Source organism: Acanthopagrus latus, chromosome 22 (genome assembly GCF_904848185.1).
Source record: "Acanthopagrus latus isolate v.2019 chromosome 22, fAcaLat1.1, whole genome shotgun sequence".
NCBI classification, from domain to species: Eukaryota; Metazoa; Chordata; class Actinopteri; order Spariformes; family Sparidae; genus Acanthopagrus; species Acanthopagrus latus.
This window is the reverse complement of record NC_051060.1, coordinates 6,187,292-6,204,058: the sequence shown is the minus strand read 5'-3', so window position 1 is coordinate 6,204,058 and position 16,767 is coordinate 6,187,292. Positions and strand designations below refer to the sequence as shown.

Here is a 16,767-nt window from a genome sequence, read left to right as displayed (position 1 = left end):
CACGTCCACTGTCTGTGAATAGCTCCACATAATGAATAATAAAAGACAAGAGTACACGTACTCCCTTTTTTTTAATTTATCTATTTTTTTAACAGCACATTAAGGAGGTCCGTCACATGATCCAATAAAATAAAAGATCTGCTGTCGTCCTGCTTGTGCTCATCGTTTCCATAAAAACTGGAACGGAAACAAGTATCTGTCTTTGGAATTCCATACACAGGTTGACTTTGATCCGACAGTTATGACAAAAGATTTTCCTAAATTCATTAATAAGTGATTACGAGATGACATCATCCTCTGTTGAATTATGAGTCAGAGATGTAACAGCACACTGGATGATTTGCCAACAGCAGTTTTTTTTCCAACATGCTGGCTCTTATCTCATGATGGAACTGTTTCCTGCTGCAGGAGGGCGCCCCCTGTTGACGCAACCACTTCCTGTTGGGCTCTTGGAGGATTGAATCCAAGGAAACCTTCTCACAATTTGTAGATTGGACATTTAAAAAGGAACACAAGGTGAGCAATGAGTATGAAATCACATTTGACGTTTATTATCTCTTCGATAAATCTCTACAAACATACATTTTCAGCTGTCACTCAGGATGTTCTGCTCCAAAAAGCATAACATTGCCGATTACATACACAGGTTTACATTCTCACCTGACAGTTAATGTGATCCAAGAATCAGGAAGTTATCTGAGCTGTCACTTGATGTTAACTCATCTCCTAAGGAGGAAAATGAATTTGACACTAGAGGAGACAGACTCGCGTTTCCTCTCCACAAGCTGCTTGTGGGTAAATCCCAGCAGCCACCAAAGCTTCAGAGGCGTTTCTGTTTAACTAGTTCAAGTCTCAAGACTTCCACAGCTTCGCTTTACTTTACTAATGTATCACTGGGCTTGTTTGGCCAATCAGATGATTTTAGGATCTGAGAGTGTTTTCCTTTTATACAGCAGAACTGGACTGAACTCATCACCTATAACAGGATTGAGAAAAAGCTTCAAGAAATAATATTAGGCAACACTTTATAGTAATAATCATTAATAAATGGTATATTTATAGTTAATTAAATTGTGCTAATGATGACATGCTTTATAAATGATTCATTAAATGTGCAGCATGTAAGAATTTCAATTGTAAACATTCAAAACTTAACTCATCAACAGAATGTGAGGACATATCAACTTTGACATTATGAGGTCCGTTTTGAGTTGCAGAGATTTTTACTGAAACTGAGCTAACAAGCAAACAGCAGCTACAGTTAGCAGCAGGTTGCACCTTTAAGCATTTACAAAATATTAAAGTCAGCAGGTGCAACTTTACAATTGCTCAATAAATGGTTTATAAAGCTTTTCATTGTCAGCAGTGAAATAATTATCATCTTGGGTTTAATTAACAAGACTTTTGCCTTTTATTAATGGTGTTTACTATTTTGTTATGCTTGAGTTCATGTCAGGTAGACAAATACAAAAATCTGGGCAGCAACAATAAATGTATAATATCGATAATCAGTTAGTTGTCAGCTGATAAATGGTCAGCCAACTATGAAAAAAGTCTAAATTCTCTGATTCCAGGTCAGTGAATGTGAAGATTTTCAGGTTTCTTTCCTGCTCTCTGACAGTAAACTCACCATCTTTAGGTCTGGTTTAGCTGTTTACCAGATCGCTTCTGGCTGCACACACCTGATTCACATATCTAATCAGACAGGGTGGGACAGAGCTCTCTCAGATGTCTTGGCCTCTTGGATATCTGTCTTTTAATTTTCACACAGACGCTTTTCCAGAAGTCACATACATACAAATGTAGTGAAAAAAGAGGTGTAAAACATGAAGAGATGAGGGGAAACACAATCGTCATCATCGTTCCAAGACAATATGACCTGCCATGTGTGAGAAAAGTGATAACAATGCTGTTCATTCCTACAAAATGATCTCTTTGGATGTAATCAAAAAGTCAGGTTACCTAATGTTATTTTCATCAACCGTAGATCGAAAATGTATTCAATGTAATTTAGCTTGAAATTAGCTTGAAAAACTTTGGAATGAAGCCCTTCAAATAGAGACACGGGATGTTCAGGAGAGTCCATGGAGAAGAGTGACATCTACTGGACAGAAATTAAACAACACCTACAGCGCCGGTTCTTAGACGCTGAAGTAAAACGTTTAACAACTCAGCGTTTTTCAGAACATCTTTAATTCTGCACGCCCAATACTGGACTGGTGTGACTTTGTTAATAATGTGTTTTTAGTTCAAAGTTAGTTCAATTTAAACCATTTAAGGTGATCCACATTATAATTCAGTGATCTGACTACACTCTAATTTGGAGTTAATCTGTGATTTTCACCATTTCTTATTCTAAAATAACCAAGACTGCCTCACTGAACATTGCACTTCCTGTGACATAACTGCTGCACGTGTGCACATTGCGACGTCGATGCTGAGATGAAATACTGTGCAGCCCTGGTCCTGGACAGCTGGAGGAAAGTTGCGTTCAATTATAATTGTATTTACTGAGCGTTAAAAGTTCTGATGCAGTGCATCATCGACTCAAAGCCTCGGTATTAGATGACCTGGGAATGACTCTCAATGACCAACTATCCTTCTCCTAGAATTGCATAGGTTACTCCACCTTTTATACAATTCGAATCGATATAAATATGTCAGGCTTCAATACATTTTCCAGGCAAATTAAGTAATTATGGGATAAAAGAAACCTTCCAGCCTCCAAATTACCCATAACGATGCTGAAGATTTTTTTTCCCTCGTGACAAAAAAAAAGATGCAATTTAAAAACATTTTATCAGCACAAAAAAATATTGTCTCTATTGACACATCAGCCCACATCTGTCTGACCCTGCACACTGCCCTCTACAACCTGGATTATGTAGTGAAAATAAAGAAAGGAAAAAAGAGAACCGTACACTTTGTAAACCATTCTGATATCCAGACGGAGTGAAGGTGCAGAGCAGAGGGCTGGAAACATGAGAAGACATATAACACTCACCACTGCCGATGGAAAAGGGGAGAATCTGGTATATCAACGTAAACTGGTGCTTTGTCAGTCTCATCCTGTGTGAAAAAGTGGAAATCAGCTCTGAACAGTTGTGACCGATCCTTCACCACACTTTTTACTCAGTGTGCGTCTTCCCTCAGGGTAAATAAGACTCAGTTCCCAAGATGCATTGCTCTCAGGGTTGATCACAGGCTCTGATGCGACTACATCCCCAGAGCAACCAGTTTGGTAATCCACAGTGGCGCTGTTCACAGACGCTCCCACTGCTGCTTCATCGTGGACTGTTTTCCCGTCACTCAACACTGTCACAGAGTGAAATGTCTGCAGGGTTTGGAGGAGAAAAGGAAGGAGGGATCAACAGTCCAGGGCTCGTATCACTTCTGTTTTCGTCTGTCTTTTCTTCCTCTGAATGCTCCTTCTCTCCTCGTGTGTCAGTTATTTCTGCAGCTCCTGTGGCGTGCTGAAGGTCTCGTAGACGTTGGCCGCAAACTCTTTGACCTGGTCGTTCATCAGCAAGTCCTGAGGGAGAGAGACAGAACATTAGAGATAGAGACGGAGATGAAATAGACTAATGTGTCTTGAAAAGATATTAGCAGCCAACTATTTTGATAAATGATCAATTGCCTAATTTCTTTTAAACCAAGTGTGAAACATTTGCAGGTTCCAGCCAGGTTCTTTGTCATTTATGACAGTAGATGAAGAGTCTTTGTTGGTTGGACAAAATAAGCAAACTGAAGACTTCACCTTGGGATCTGGGAAGGAGTGATGAGCACAGCCATAACATTAAAGTTATCTTAGTTTGCTGATAGGTCCATATGACATGCAATAGGTCAAGAGCGCCCTCTGTTGGATTACAAGGCAAACTACAACTTACACACCTCAGACAGGTTAATATAACTGAACTTTTCACCGCACACTCAAATGAATGTGCAGATTTCTGTGAAAAAAGTGAAACTTTTTGAACACAGTCACATTTATAGTTTAAGAAAAGAGGAACTTCTCTGATGTGTCTTTCAATCATGAGCAGATATTGAAAAACTGTCCCTCTAAAAGTGACTAAATATATAATCCGTCCAATCAAAGAACAAGTAAAGAAGATCATGATCTGACCAGACATCTGATGCCAGCAGCTTTTGGTACTTGACAGTTTCTGACACTCGCTGCCGCGACACATTTCAGTCACTACAACAAAAGTAAAAATAGGTTTGATACCTAGCTTTAGCAGTTAGTGGTAATAAACCCAAGAGCCCAAATGTGCTGATAATTCAGACATTTAAATTAAGAGTTTCTTGTCCTCATTAAACATTAACGACCTAAAAACTGTCAACATGCACATAATAATTTACACTTAGTTACTCAGAGCGAGGTATCTGTTTACCACTCAGCAAACAGCAAAATAAAAAAAAAAAAGCAGAATGTGGACTTTGTTTTAATTGAGCCAATATGGGCAGCTGATCACAACAAACAAGGCACAGTCTGACCTGTTGGCTTATATTTTCCAATGTTTGTGTGGTTTCACCTGAACAAAGTGGCTCGGAGTCTCACTGCAGATGGTGTTGATCTGACCGTTGACGATTGGAATGATCTTGGCCAGCGGCAGGCTGACTGCAGACAGACTGAACACACACACAGACAGACACAACAGAGTCATGTTGAGGTCAATGTCAACTGATGTGTCTGGATTTCAGTGACATTTATCTGTTCCAAAAAACTTTGGCTAATTAATTAATTGAGTTAATAATCAAAAGATTCTTCTACTAGTGTTTCTTATGACCAACAACACACACAAGCAAAATAAACATAGTAAACCCAAGATTTATGTGTGGAAAAAAAAGAACATTTCTGTCGGCGAAGAAACTGACCTATCAGGTGCAGAGCTCGGGGAGGCGTCACCGGGAGGCGGCCGGAAAAACTCAGCCAGGTTGTCAAGGAGACGAGAGAAACCTCTGTTCAAACAGGCGTTCAGGACCGTGGTGAAGTCTGGACTGAAGTCACAAACACACACACAAACACACGTGTCAGAATCATGAAACACACACATCTACAGGTGGATGAACACGAGTAACACACACACAGTGTGGTGTTTACCTGTCCAACATGTCTCTGGTCTCGTTCAACAGTCTGATGGTCAAAGTATCCTGTTCTGTCAGCCCACACGCCTGACAGAGGACAGACAGAGGATGTATCAATACACTGCTCTGTGAATACTTCTGTGTATCACCCTGTTTATGTGTGTGTGTGTGTGTGTGTGTGTGTGTGTGTAGTGACCTGATCAGCGAGTGCGTTCTCGTTGTCAGCCAGCATGTACCAGGACAGCGGCCGCTCAGAGCCGGCCTCCACCTCTGCTCTGATCCAGCTCAGCTGCTGCTCCACCTCCAGCAGAGACAGACTCTGCTTCAGAGACATGCTGCAACCAACAGAGAGTTTTATTTAACTAGTTTCAACACTGATTTATCACTTCATTTCACTTACTGATGAAAAATAAAATCAAAAACGTTTCTGTTTCAAGCCTCGATGTGTGACAAGTTGGTCTATTTCTCTGTTTTGTCTTATTGTAAACTGATTATTTTGGTTGTTTTAGACTTTTCATTGTGGTTTTTAAAGTGTTACATGGTGCTCTGGGAACATGTGTATACATTTTTTACATGACATTACATTTGTAACTTAAATTTAAACTATAAAAATGTAATAATGCAAATTACAGCTGCAACAGTTAGTTAATTAATCGTTGGGTTTTGGACTGTTGGTTGCACAACAGAACATTTGAGGACATCACTTTTGGATCTGGCAAATCGTGATGAGCATGTTTCACAATTGCTTTGCATTTCATAGAGCACAAAACAAGAGGATGAACAAAAAATGTCATGAGTGATCATTAGTTACAGACACTCACCCTCCCAGGGAGTTCTGTACTGCTTTCTTCACTAGTGTCATCAACTCTGTCAAACCTGGAGAGAAAGAGCGAGAGAGACAGATGGACTGAGTTTAAACAGTGTTTAACGGAAATAACATTTTACGGTGTGTGTTTGTGTGTAAGTGTGTCCATCCTACCATCTCCCAGTAGATGTTGGATACTGGACAGGTACTGCTGCTGAACATCTGGAGGAGCCAGAGGAGTCTGAGAGGGAAAAAATACACAAATAACACACACGAGTAAATAACGCTAAATTATTTCCAGCTGACCTTTCTGGTTTATTCTTTTTGGGAATCGGTGGTTGTAGACAAAAAGACTGAAGTGAAAAAATAACTGGCAGATAACTGTTAGCTACAGCCTGAGCTTGGACTTCAAATATCTGTCCTCTCCAGTGTGAACAGCCAAACTCACAGATTTGCATTACAGTAACTACTGTGTTCTCACAGGTTCTCTAAGCCAAAGTAGCTGATAAAGCTGGTGTTCCTCACCATTGTGTTCTTGCCCACAGAGTTGTCAAGGTACAGGTATCCTCCTATGATGTTCAGCTGGACTCTCAGTAGAACCACCAGCATGCAGGTGCTGTACACGCCCACGATGGTGCGGGTGAAACCTGAATAAGACAACAAGAGTCAAACGTGTTTGATGTCCAAACTCACATGAACATTTTTTATCAATTTAATTTTGTTTATCTGCAGCAGAGTAACTAATTTTTTATAATAAATGTGTGATATTCCACAGTTTGGTTATATGAGGAACTTACTGATGATCTTTAAATCTTCCCAGATTTCGAGCTTATTGGCTGGTCTGTGGGAGGATGTCAGAGAAGAAAAAGCGGAATTAATGTTTTCTTTTATCAAGACTGCAAACTGTGACAAACCAACATACTTACATAAGATCGTGTACACAGAAAAAAAAAATACATTGTGGCCTTGAACATACAAATATCTGTAAATTGTGAGTATAAGTGGAACGGGAAATGTTTGATTTGATCATCTGAATCTAACCCTATTAGAAACTTTGACTCACTTGGTCTTAAGTAGTGCAGTTAGACTTTCTGAATTCAGCTGATTGATGATGGCTTCTTTCAGCGGAGGCAGCATGGACAGCACTGCGACGCACAAACACACAGCACAGTGCAGTACATTATGAGCAGTACTCTAAAGGATTTGCGAAGAATTTATAATTATTATTCAGAAGGACCGGTGTGAGGACATTACCAGTCATGTTGCAGGTCCTCTGGTTGCTTTCGAAGTGGAACTGTCGCCTGGCCTGAGCAATGTACTCGGTCGCCTCCTTCTCCTGAATGTCCCTGATCTTCTTCTGGGCATATTTACCCAGGAAGTACACTCCTGGGGGATCACAAATAAGTAAGACATAGCACTAACTTGTATCACACACACACACACACACACACACACACACACACACACACACACACAGAAAATGAACTCAACCATAGATCACATCTTTCAGATGAGTCTGAACTGCCCGAGTCACCAGGAATGTGTCCTGGTTAAAGCACAAATGTTATATATATATTTTGGAAAAGGGGCTTCCAACAGCATATATTTTTAAGTAGATATTTAAATTTCATTTCCATGTGAGGCAAGTGGGCACCTTATGTTTCTTTCTCTCTTTTAGGTTAACCTTTAAATCCATGCAACCTCTTTCAGTACATTTACTAATTGATGCTGTGTCATACTGCAAATGTCAAGATCACTTCACATCATATTTAACATTACCACAAACTTTCAGGGATTTTAAATTCAACTGAACTCCAAAGATGGCATTACTCGGTTAACTATTACTAATCATCAGTAAAAGAATGAGATGATTTTGATATGACACTTATTCAACCAGTAGTTTCAGTGTAGCCAGATGAGATAACTCTGACACACTCACTGGTCAGCAGTTTGGCTAAATCCAACCGACATGGATTATCCTGGCCTGTTAATGAACGCGATACGTTAATTGCTATCATTAAGCCTTCAATTCAATTTTCTGGCAATGTAAAGGTCTTGCTCATGTCTATAACGTTAAGGACAATATAAGCTGATGTCATCATTGGCTCGTAACAAGTCACTTCAAAAGCGATGTAGAACCACAACACTTCTTGGCGTTGACTTCGGTTGAAGTTAACTTTTGTCCTCTACCTTTACCCCAGTGGTTTTCCTTGGATTGTACGTTACCAGTTTGAACAGTAACTGTTACTTCACAATGTTCGAAATAATGCTGCTTGGTTAAAAATATAGATGCCGAAGTGAAAGGACACACGATTCAAGCTTTGAAATGTATTTCTTAAATCATAAGTTATATCGGTGAATAAGAAAATACGTTGTTATTACGATTTTTAGGGCAGTTAGGCATGTTGCTAAAGTTATTAGCTAGCTAGCTAGCTAGCTACTAGAAGCTACCAGGACTCCGTTACCTCCAACTACAGCTCCGGTGAAGATAAATTTTCTTTTGTGGCGTTTAATAAAATTCCAGACAGACGAAAACATCCTCGAACAGTGACAAGTTCAGAAGTTAAAACTCAAACAAACACTCCGTACTTTCAACTTTTTGCTGACTGTTTAACGGACATGTTATTTGAGGAGTTTTCTGTTAGCTAGCAACTCCCTGCTACCATGCTAACTGTCAAAACTACCAAAGCATGTCGCTGAAGACAGGAAGAGAAGGCTGGCTGTCCAAAATTCCGATTAGAGATTTCACAATAAAGCGCAAAGCAGCGGTTACCAATCTGAACACAAATTATTAAATAAATCAGTTTAAAATCGTTTGGTTATTTCATCAGGGCAGTATAATGCAGGCTTGCTCTGGTCTAATCAGATCATGACCTGAGATACTGAACAAAGGAGAGCCAGAGTTAGATTGGGGCTGAGGCTTCAAATGCTTTCACAATCAAATGCACTGCATACACTGGTAAAATGATATATATTAGAATAAAATAAAGCTTCCGACGCAGTCAGTCAGTATATCTTGGATATATCTGATCGAGAAACCTGACCGAAAAACATTATGCTTCGAATCTGTCAAATTAGACTTAAAAAAAAAATAAATAAATAAAATAAAATAAAATAAAAACCGAAGTGAACAAGCTTTTATTTTGTAGGCAGGATTACTCGATATCTGGTGTGATAGTCAAGTGTAGTCAACTTGACGCGTCGAGAACATCGGCATGAACGTGAAGATGCGTGGTGCCATCGAGCAGTTCGATTAGTCACGTCTGGAACTGGTCCGTCCAGTATTATCTTCCCCCATCAGCGCAGGCACTCAGCGTGTAAATTTCAAGGAATGACATTTAAACAAAAAAAGAAGAAGAAATTAGCTACAAACGCGTACTGAATAAGAATATTATGACTTTTGTTAAGTAAAGTTACGTAGCAGCAGTTGTCATGGGAACAGAGGAAGGCGGTAAACCGGTTTCGGCGGAAAGTTTCTGTCCGAGTGATGAGGAGATTGAGAAGTGGATGCACAGCGCGTTTGGCATGGTGAGAGATAAATGTCAGTGATTGTAATTAATAAATCATTGAATTGACATCTATTGTTTTCTCAGGAGCACTCCAGTATGTTGTAATTAACGATCCTGATTTGATTTCTCCCAACAAGTTTAAAAACGCATCCAGGAACCATCTTTTCTTAAACAGAAAATAAACAAACATTCAATTAAAGATAAAGTGCTGAAGGAGAATAGATCACGAATCTATTCATATAAAAAGTAATTTTCAGATTAAGAGATCATGAAAACAATAATTGCAACCAGTGACTGTAATCTCAGTGAGTGAGTGTTATATCTTTGTGTTGAATCCTTTCTGGGTCTAAATGTGTATATTTTTTTGTGTTTTCTGTGTTGCTGCAGGCCAAAGATGCTCTGGAGAATGGAGAGGTGCCGGTCGGATGTCTGATGGTCTACAACGATGAAGTCGTGGGCAAGGGACGCAATGAAGTCAACGAGACCAAAAATGTAGGGAAAATAAAAGACTGTGGTGACTCTGTGTGAACAAAAAAAACCTCAAGGTTCTTTTTTTATGGACATGACTTGATTGAACCTCACTAAGAAGTCAGTCTGTTTAGGTTTGATTTTTGTCATGTCGGTAAGTAATACAAACCTGTATAGTCTCCAAACCACCGCGATGGCTTAATGTTTGAGGGCAGGCCATTTTGTTTGTGCAGCATATTGAATTTTAGATCAACTCGGTGCTGCATTTTAAAAGTACACTGTTGGCTGAAACTAAACCTTCACCTCAAAAAAATTGTACATTTTTCAAAGGGAGTTTGGCATTATGTTCAAATAGAACAAGACACCTGAGCTGCACATTACATACAGTATATTCCTGTGTGTGTGTGTGTGTGTGTTAGGCCACTCGTCATGCTGAGATGGTGGCCCTGGACCAGCTCCTGGACTGGTGTCGCGACCGTAGCCTGGACGCGAGAAGCGTGTGTGAGCGAACAGCCCTGTATGTTACCGTGGAGCCGTGCATCATGTGTGCTGCAGCCCTGCGCCTGCTCAGTATCCTGCATCGACCTGTGTGTGTGTGTGTGTGTCTGCATGTGTTGGCAGCAGTTGTTCCTTCACCAGCTGTCAGACATCCCCGTCGTCGTGTACGGCTGCAGGAACGAGCGGTTTGGAGGCTGCGGTTCAGTCCTGGACGTTTCCTCTGCAGACTTGCCTCAGACCGGGAGCACATTCAAGGTCTGTGTTTGTCTCTGGTGTCTTTTTATGTTTGCCTAGCTTTTTGTTTTTTATTTGTGTGTGTTTGGTCAATGGGAATGGCAGCACCGTTCTTTTGTGGTGATGCTCATGGGCCAAAAATCTGATAAAGCGGCAGTAATGGTAATCTTTTTTTTTTGAACATGCTCAGTTGTCTGATACAAGGTGTAAAAATATGTCTGTCCACATACTTTTGGCCTCACAGTGTAAATGACTATATCTTGTGTGTGTTCAGTGTGTTTCAGGTCACAGAGCAGACGAAGCTGTCGAGATGCTGAAGACTTTCTACAAACAGGAGAATCCAAATGGTGATCAGAAACTCTTCTTCTTCTTGTTCTTCTTCTCTTCGTTTTTCTCTTTTCCCATCTCTCCTTATCTTCTTTTCCCCTATTTAAACTTTTCTGAGGAGCCACATATTTATCACTCCTTGACTAGTTGACAAAGTTGATTTAACTGACAGTAATAAATAAAACGTAATGACTGAAGAAATAAGTATACATTTGACTTTCTAGATCATATGTGCGTGAAATCACAGCACATATGATTTGAATTAAATCTGTTGGATTCCAAACGTACCAAACATTTGATATTACTCTGGCGTCTTTAAGTTACAGCCATTTCTAAATCACTGTTTTTAGCACATTTTATTGTTTTTCACAAAAGAAAAAAAGGCTCTGAGCTGAATTTTATATAGATTCACATGAAAACTTTTCATTTCTTTTACCGTTTTCTTTACTTTGTGTCTCTTTCAGCCCCCAAACCCAAAACAAGGAAGGACTGATCTTTCATGGACTGATCAGCTGTAAATTGAGTTTTTTTATTGCCTGTACTCACCTTTTTTTTAAAGTAATAAATGAAAGTATAAATATTTTTGTGTGTGTTGCATTCAGACTTCCTCCAGGATAAGTTGCTCATCAGACATTTGCCAGCAGAGGGTGCAGTACACCAGCTAACTTCCTGTACAGGTGACATGTTTACCATGTCTGAGCAACTGCTGCCACTTTAAAACGATAAACCTTTTACCTCCAAAACATCAACCTTTCATCAGACTTTCATCCTTTGATATTCTGTCTGCTCACAGACAGAATTAAAGTGAACATGCCAAATAATCAACATCAGAACATCCAGACATTTGGCAAAGAAACAGTAGAATTTTATAAAATGTTAATGTTCTTTTTCCAGAAAACTGACGCTCTTCTTGCTTATCGGCCATTTTTATCTTTATAGATCGCAACAGCTCCGTTCTGTTTGTTCTTCAGCCATTCATGCAAAACACATCTCATCACTTCCTGTGTTATACTTCTGTGACCAAGACCGAAAGTATGAAAAACCTTGTGGGTGTGTGTGTGTGTGTGTGTGTGTGTGTGTGTGTGTGTGTGTGTATGTCTGCAGCAGCGGCAGTGCTCTCAACAGGAGTGACCTTCCCAACTGCACATACAGAGACACACACACACAGTGACAGAATTCAACCTTGTTTCACTTCCTCTCAGACACACACACATACCATTGCATGTCGGAGTGTGTGTGTGTGTCTACAGCTGGGTGGAGATGGAAACACTGTGTGTAAATGTGTGTGTAGATGCTTGCAGGAGTGCGAGTGTGTGTCAGAGAAAATCTTTCCAGTGCGTGTGTGCAGGCCAGTCGTCCTGCTGATTTATTTTGAATAAAAACAAGATATGTTTCACAACCCCTTTTTTTCACCACTTCCTCCCTCTCCTCTTCCTTCTCTTAACGACAGATGACTTCCTTCCTTCCTTCCTTCCTCCCTCCCCCGCTTCCTTCCTGCATCTTTCCGTTTGTTCTTTTGTCACGCCTTTTTTTGTTTCACAACTTCAACTTCCCTCCGTGCGTCTTTCCTTATTCTTATTGCCTTCCTTTATCCTTGTCCTTCTATTTTCAGAATTGTCTTTCTTTCTGTTCTTTGTATGTTTTACAGTTTCTAAATCTTTCTTTTTATCTTTCACACATGGTTCTAGACCCATTTGTCTTATTTTCACTTGCATTTCCTCTTTCATTTCCATCTTTTTGTGGCCTATCCAATGTTTATTCTTTTCCATCACCCCCCTTCACTGTGTTCCTGCTTTTTTACATCCCTCCTTATCTCCTTTACTTCTTTTTTCTCTTCTTGACTGCTCATTTCCTTCCTTCCTCTTTTGCAAATTCCCCATTTCCTTTTTACTTCGTTTTCTTCACCCTTTGCCCCTCTTTTACATTTCTTCTTCCTCCTCATTTCCCTCTAGAACTTTCCAAGTTCCCTCTTTTATTCCTACCTTCCTTCCTTTTTTATTTCCTCCTTTCATCTTTTAAATGTTTGTATAATTTCTTTCACCCATTGCACTTTATTCCTGTTTATTTCCTTCCTCGTCTTCCTTCATTTCTCATCTTATGTCAGTTTCCTTTACACCCTATCTCCTTCTTTTCTTGGTTTGTTCTTCTTTCCTGCTCTTTTCCTTCCTTTTCCTCTTTTGCAGTTTCCCTCTTTCCCCCCTTCTTCACACCTTTTCCATTTTTTCCTCTTTTCCTTCCTTCCTTCCTTATGTTTTTCAGTTTACAATTAGCCTCTTTGATTCATTCCATTTTTTATTTCCTCCTTTTAACTTTATTTTGTTTACTGTTCCTGGTTATTTCCTTCCTTTCCTCTTTCCATGTGTCCTTTACACCCAACTCCTTCTGTTTTTCTTCGTTCTTCTTTTTTTCCTGCTCATTTCCTTCCTTTTCCTCTTTTACAAATTCGTTCTTTCCTTCTTTCTTCGACCCTTTCTCTCCCACCTTTTAAAAAAATATTATTGTTTGCTGCTTATCTTTCACTCCCTCTAAATTCCACCTCTTTCTATCACTTTGTTGCTACTTCCCAGGTCCCTTTTTATCCTTTGTCCTTTCTTTTCCACCCTTCTCTTCCTGCTTCCTTCCTTCCTCATCTTATTTCCTTTCCCACACATTTCTTGCATAGTTACGTTTCCAAATATTTGTTTCTTACTTTAACCCTTTTTTTTCTACTTACTTCCCCTTTATTAAACACACATGCTCCACCCTGTCACCCAAAAACCACCCACAAAACACTTTGCCGTAAAGATAAATGAGCTTTCAGTACATTTCACAGAAACACATATTTTCTGAATCCAGTGAACTCGCAGATGAAAATCTGTTTTGGTTTTTTTTTCCTCCCCCGACTGAAACACGTTCCGGCGTCCAGCTCCATCTCGGCTCATTAGCATGCAAATCTATGCTAATTAATGCAGAGCAGAATATTCCAGAATGTTTTAATGTGTCACCTCAGAGTGAAAACACGCATGCACACACACACAAAAACATGCATGCGCGCGCACACACACACGCACGCACGCACGCACGCACACACACACACACACACACACACACACACACACACACACACACACACACACACACACACACACACACACACACACACCGGTGCAGAGCTAGCTGTTAGGCGCTAATGAACAGTGTGTGTTGTGTCAAACTCTCCCCTCCAAACTGACAACAAGAGGGGTCACACACTCACACACACACAGTCGAACTGAGTTGTCATATCGCATAAAGGTGAAAAAATAACACCGGCAGGGAAAATTAAGGAGTTTTTTGTCAAATATTTTCACTATTAGATGGCCTGAGAGGACGCGTTGGGAGGAGAGCGTTTGTTTTTCGTGTCAGGAGGAAGCAGACGAGGGGAGTTTGACAGGAAGTGTTGATGGGTTTCGCGGTTTCGCTTTGTCAACCTTTTGCAGTCTAAAGAGGAAGAAAGAGACGCGGCCGCTCTGTTGCTCCACCCTTCTGCTCGGCGCTGTGGGACGATTGAAACGTTCACCAGTGACTGTTGTTTTACTGTTTTGTTGCACCTTTATTTGATGCTTCATTGTATTTTACTCCCTTTTTCTTTCGGTCTCTTCATTCGTCTCTTTTTGTTGTGTCGTTTTACCTTTCGTCAGCTGTTTCTTTCTTTCTTTCAGTTTCTGCTTCCGTTATTTTCTTCCCACAGCCTGCACTCTTTGTCTTCCTGTCTCTTCTTGTTTTGTTCAGCAGCAGACTGCATCAGCTTCTCCTTTCTCTCTCTCCCTCTCTTGATTTACTTTTGCTCTGAACATCAACAGACTGAAATCTCGTCCATCTTCCCGAGGCCGCTCCACCCCGGGGCGTCCCGTGGTTCATTTTATTCCTCGTGTGCTGCGTTTAGCCGGCTAATAGTGTGCGAGGGTTCGTTTCATGTGCTAATCGTGTTTTGAAGTTTAGGTTTCCATGGTGACGGAAGAGATGGAAAATCAGCGGTGAGGACTGGCTCAAATCTTAAATGAGTGTCTCTCCCCCATTGGACACTTCGGCCCGGTGAGACGGCGCAGTGGCCAACCATGAACTCATCCGTCTCGTGTGGTGACTGTCAACTTTTCAACATGTCACTAAAACACATCCACTTTTTTATGGGAAGGGTTTGATCAGTGACACAGAATATCTTTCGAACAGGCTGATCAGAGCAGCAGCTGTCGGTTTATCTGTTTTCAATATAATTTTTATCTCCCTGCATGTCCGTCACTTCTCCTCCTTTACAGCATGAATCCTTCCAAACTGAGCATTTCCTGCTCTGTCGCCGCGATGGTAAAGTTCTAATGGAGTTGACAAAACTAAAACTACTTGGTTAAAGTCCCGGAAAACCTACGTCACGGTTCAAACAAACCGATGCTGACTACTGCTGGTGGCGAGCTGCGTCCTCAGTAGCTGATGAGGTCACACACTTTGTAAAGACATTTTCTTTTCAAGCATTTAAATGGTCCCATTTAGTAGAAAATGAGATTTCCATGTCTCTCTTTTTTTTTTTTTTTACTAAGGAGAACTGCAGGAATGACCTAGAAATAAGTGAACATCTGACTCCCTCAAGGGCTTTTCAATTAAATGCCTGACGTAAGCTCTGTGGTTACCACAATTTAGAGATTTAGACTTTTCCGTGTCTTAAAAACAGCCGACGCTAACAAGTGTTTGGATGAGACTACAGAGGCAGTCAGGGCCATCACGCCATCACTTAAAGCCCTCAGACACGCCTCACAGTAACAACACCAGCAGAGCTGAGGCGGAAAAACAAAGCGGGCTGGCGACTGCTCAGGCCTGTGAGAGCTGACCAATCAGAGCTAAGACAGAGGATGAATAGTGGTGCTGCAGCAATGGACAGTATGAGAAAGGCACAGAGTTTTTTTTTTGCTATAAAAGCTTGTAAATATACTTTCCATTTGCTGGTCAGTCTATACTCTGATCTGTCTCACTGACCAACATGCCTCCATTTACCTCGGTCTTATTTCCTTTATATTGCGTATTTCCTTTTACAGTTTGCCTCTTGGCTTCCTTTGTCACCGTTCCTCGCCTTCTTTGAAACCTTTTTTTGTTTTTCCTCCTCTTGTCCTTCTTTCAGTGGCTTCCAAAGGACGACAGATTTGTTTGTTGTGTAAGCGAGGTGAAACTGCGAACGAGGTTCATTTCTTGTTCTGTTGTCCCGTCTGTGACGATGTAAGGGACGCAGTTTTCGCAAAACTTTTTCTTTGCCAAGCCTGGGAGAGAGAGGCAGAGCGTTTTGTTGAAGGCCGAGCAGTAAAATCAAATCGGAATCAAATGTAAAGAATCGTTTGAACCCTGCAACTGTGTTTTTGGTGTCTTGTAAACACACAAGGGTTGGGCACTCTACGTGCACAACACGAAAATAAAAATCAATCATACAGTATATTGGTATGATATTTTGTTTTACGACGTTCCTTGTTTTTGCACCCTTCTTTCCACTCTTTCATCTCCCTCTCCTTCCTTTCACTTCTCATCTTGTTTCCATTTGAATTCTGCATCCTCCACACACATCCCCCTTCATGCAGTTATTTATCCGTCTTTTATTCTACTATTTTCAGTGTCAGACGCTGTGAGCATCCCGCGAGGCTCCGCGTGAACGTTGAGAATCACGTGTTTCGCACCCATTTCACCAAAATTAGCAAGATGGCAGCGACGTCTTGTCAGTGTGAGTCAAAGTCGCGAAGATGCGGCGTGTTGCTCGTCTTACGCGAGGCTCTTCATCGGTCGCGTTACAGTTAAAAAGGCAGAACTGACTCAGACACAAAAGTCAGGACCCCAAACTGGACTAATGGG

At 40.7% G+C, this 16,767-nt stretch overlaps 2 protein-coding genes across 2 annotated transcripts; one reads left to right on the top strand and one right to left on the bottom strand.

The window, feature by feature from the left end:
* Positions 1-528: 528 nt before the first annotated feature.
* pex3 (peroxisomal biogenesis factor 3) lies at positions 529-8,756 on the bottom strand. The gene is made up of 12 exons (XM_037086429.1): positions 8,356-8,756; positions 7,145-7,276; positions 6,954-7,035; positions 6,688-6,731; positions 6,416-6,537; positions 6,065-6,131; positions 5,907-5,961; positions 5,282-5,420; positions 5,102-5,172; positions 4,876-4,998; positions 4,533-4,629; positions 529-3,532 (listed from the first exon to the last, which is right to left on the bottom strand). The coding sequence occupies exons 1-12, from the start codon at positions 8,426-8,428 to the stop codon at positions 3,449-3,451; spliced, it is 1,089 nt and encodes a 362-aa protein (XP_036942324.1). The 5' UTR covers positions 8,429-8,756; the 3' UTR covers positions 529-3,448.
* A 343-nt stretch (positions 8,757-9,099) lies between these two features.
* On the top strand, positions 9,100-11,508 carry adat2 (adenosine deaminase tRNA specific 2). Its single transcript, XM_037086430.1, has 6 exons — positions 9,100-9,418; positions 9,787-9,891; positions 10,287-10,437; positions 10,514-10,620; positions 10,874-10,946; positions 11,391-11,508. The coding sequence occupies exons 1-6, from the start codon at positions 9,323-9,325 to the stop codon at positions 11,417-11,419; spliced, it is 561 nt and encodes a 186-aa protein (XP_036942325.1). The 5' UTR covers positions 9,100-9,322; the 3' UTR covers positions 11,420-11,508.
* Positions 11,509-16,767: the final 5,259 nt, after the last annotated feature.

Coding starts and splice junctions, on each gene's coding strand:
- pex3 (XM_037086429.1), bottom strand. CDS start 8,428: ATGTTTTCGTCTGTCTGGAATTTTATTAAACGCCACAAAAGAAAATTT. Junction 6,538..6,687: donor GGAAGATTTAAAGATCATCA/GTAAGTTCCTCA, acceptor TGTCTTATTCAG/GTTTCACCCGCACCATCGTG. Junction 4,630..4,875: donor CCGAGCTCTGCACCTGATAG/GTCAGTTTCTTC, acceptor GTGTGTGTTCAG/TCTGTCTGCAGTCAGCCTGC.
- adat2 (XM_037086430.1), top strand. CDS start 9,323: ATGGGAACAGAGGAAGGCGGTAAACCGGTTTCGGCGGAAAGTTTCTGT. Junction 9,419..9,786: donor TGCACAGCGCGTTTGGCATG/GTGAGAGATAAA, acceptor GTGTTGCTGCAG/GCCAAAGATGCTCTGGAGAA. Junction 10,621..10,873: donor AGACCGGGAGCACATTCAAG/GTCTGTGTTTGT, acceptor GTGTGTGTTCAG/TGTGTTTCAGGTCACAGAGC.